Source organism: Salpingoeca rosetta (genome assembly GCF_000188695.1).
Source record: "Salpingoeca rosetta unplaced genomic scaffold supercont1.7, whole genome shotgun sequence".
NCBI classification, from domain to species: Eukaryota; class Choanoflagellata; order Craspedida; family Salpingoecidae; genus Salpingoeca; species Salpingoeca rosetta.
In genome coordinates, this window is record NW_004754927.1 from 540,311 (window position 1) to 542,462 (window position 2,152).

Below are 2,152 nucleotides of genomic sequence, written 5' to 3' on the forward strand. Positions count from 1 at the left end.
TCAAAACATCCATCCGCACGCGCGTGTACAGTTCCAGCCATGAACCCGTCATACCAATCCTCACAGGTATACCCAAAGCGTTTCTGTTTCCCTGTGGTGGTGTTTGAGCACCACAAACACCCCTTGTCTGGTGTCATCCCTTTTCTACACCTACACACAGGCACACGTGCACACGCACACAACACACACGCACACGTGCACACGCACACACACGTGCACCACACACCAACAGCCACACTTCAACAGCCACACTTCAACAGCCACACTTCAACAGCCACTTTAATCAAGGACATCACCCAAACGTAGCATCACAACACAAGCCCCTTGCAGCGGTTTATGTCACCCATCACAAAACACCTCCTTTGCATGCATTGACGAACCGGATTTGATTCTCGCGTAAGCCTTTCCTGTCTTCCTCCAACTACACCAAATGCTCACCCTCTGCCTGACCTTATTGTTCTGTTCCAACCCCCCCCCCACACACACAACAAAACAAAGGCCCCGCTGACCACGGCAACAGGGACCCAACAGCCGCTTCAGCAAGATTCGCCGCTGATTCCCAGCTTGCACCCGCTCAATGGCCCGGCGCAGGCGATGTCGTTTGGTACGCGGCAGGCACAGGCACAGATCCCAACCACGTTCGTGCCCGCCACAGCGCGCGCCCCCGCGCCGCACAGCAATGGCGTAGGAGCCCACTACCACCAGCATGGCGCGCCCGCAGCGCCACCCATGTCTGCGCCCCCGGCATACACGGTCGCAGGGCCGACACCACAGCACACCTCTGCGGTCCCCGGTGCAACGATCCAGCCCCAGAACTCTACACCCGTGTACTCCACGGCAGGGCCCGCTAGCGCACCGCCGGCAACCACAGCCACGACCACGCCGCACGTCAAGGTTGCGCCGCTGATTGAGGAGCATGTGGGCGATATCCCTCCTCCACCACCGCAGGAGTCGGGCGCAACTTCGTCCAAGAACGGCAACGGCAACAGCAAGGCAGCAGTGCCGGCCTTCATCTCCAAGCTTATGACCATGATCAACGACCACTCCATTGATCATCTCATCTCCTGGACTGAGGTGGGGGCTTTGCCGCGTTTCGTGTTTGTTTGTTTGGTTGTGTGTGTGTTTCCTGCGTTTTGTGTTCGTTTGCGTTGTGAACTTGTGCTCTGTTTGCCCGTTTTGTGGCATGTGCAATTGTTTGTTCGGTCGTGCGGTTCCTGTTTGCGATTTCTGTTTGCAATGGCTGCTGGGGGTGCGTTGGATCGCCACACACTGGCACTGGTCGTGTGCGCACGTTTTGTCAAATGGGCGCGCCAGTGACGTCCATGCGTTTGCCTCCACAAGCGCAACACACACACACACAACACACACACACACCACAACACACACACACACACACACACACCACATACACACACACTTACACATTTACTTGTCTGTATCTCTCCACAGGGCGGGCAAACGTTCAAGGTGCACGATGCAGCCACGCTGGCCAAGGAAGTGCTCCCGCGCTACTTCAAGCACAGTAACTTCACCAGCCTCGTCAGACAGCTCAATATGTGTAAGTCTCCTGCAAGCATGTTGAGCGCTGTTGGAGAGGGGGGGGGGACTGTCGAGGGTTGTGATGGTGACTGTACACTGTGTGCATATGTGCGCGTGCGTGAGCTTGTGTACGGGTTTGCTTCTGTGCAAATGCGTGCTAGGAATGCAGTGTGCATGCAGTTGTTGGGAATATGGATTGTTGAGAGATCTTCGTTCACGATGTTGTTCATGTTCCTTTGGCAGACGGCTTCCACAAGGTTGTTGGCGTGGACGCTGGTGGCCTTAAAACCGCGTCAGATCAAGTGTGGGAGTTTGTGCACCCGTGCGTGCAGCGCGACAAGCCACACCTGCTCAACCTCGTCAAGCGAAAGGTGCGGGTGAACAGTGTTTCAGTGCACATACATTGTTGTGTGTGTGTTGTGTGTGTGTTGTGTGTTGTGTGTGTGTTATGTGTGTGTGTGTGTGTCAGGCGTTGGTAGATGTGAGGGGATTATGTTTCAGACGTTATGTTTCCGATATGATGTTTCTTCCAACCCCCCCCCTAAATCTTGTACTTTCCACACACACACACACACACACACACACACACACACACACACACACACACACACAC

The 2,152-nt window shown here is 55.1% G+C and overlaps 1 protein-coding gene across 1 annotated transcript in view; it reads left to right on the forward strand.

The window, feature by feature from the left end:
- Positions 1-2,152, forward strand: part of PTSG_11973 (uncharacterized protein) — a 7,739-nt gene that overhangs the window by 253 nt on the left and 5,334 nt on the right. The window contains exons 1-4 of the mRNA XM_004995684.1: positions 1-66; positions 499-1,074; positions 1,450-1,558; positions 1,783-1,910. The exon at positions 1-66 is cut by the window's left edge and continues 253 nt beyond it. Of these exons, the coding sequence (XP_004995741.1) occupies positions 40-66; positions 499-1,074; positions 1,450-1,558; positions 1,783-1,910 (840 nt within the window). The 5' untranslated portion in view covers positions 1-39. The remainder of the gene's footprint in view (positions 67-498; positions 1,075-1,449; positions 1,559-1,782; positions 1,911-2,152) is intronic.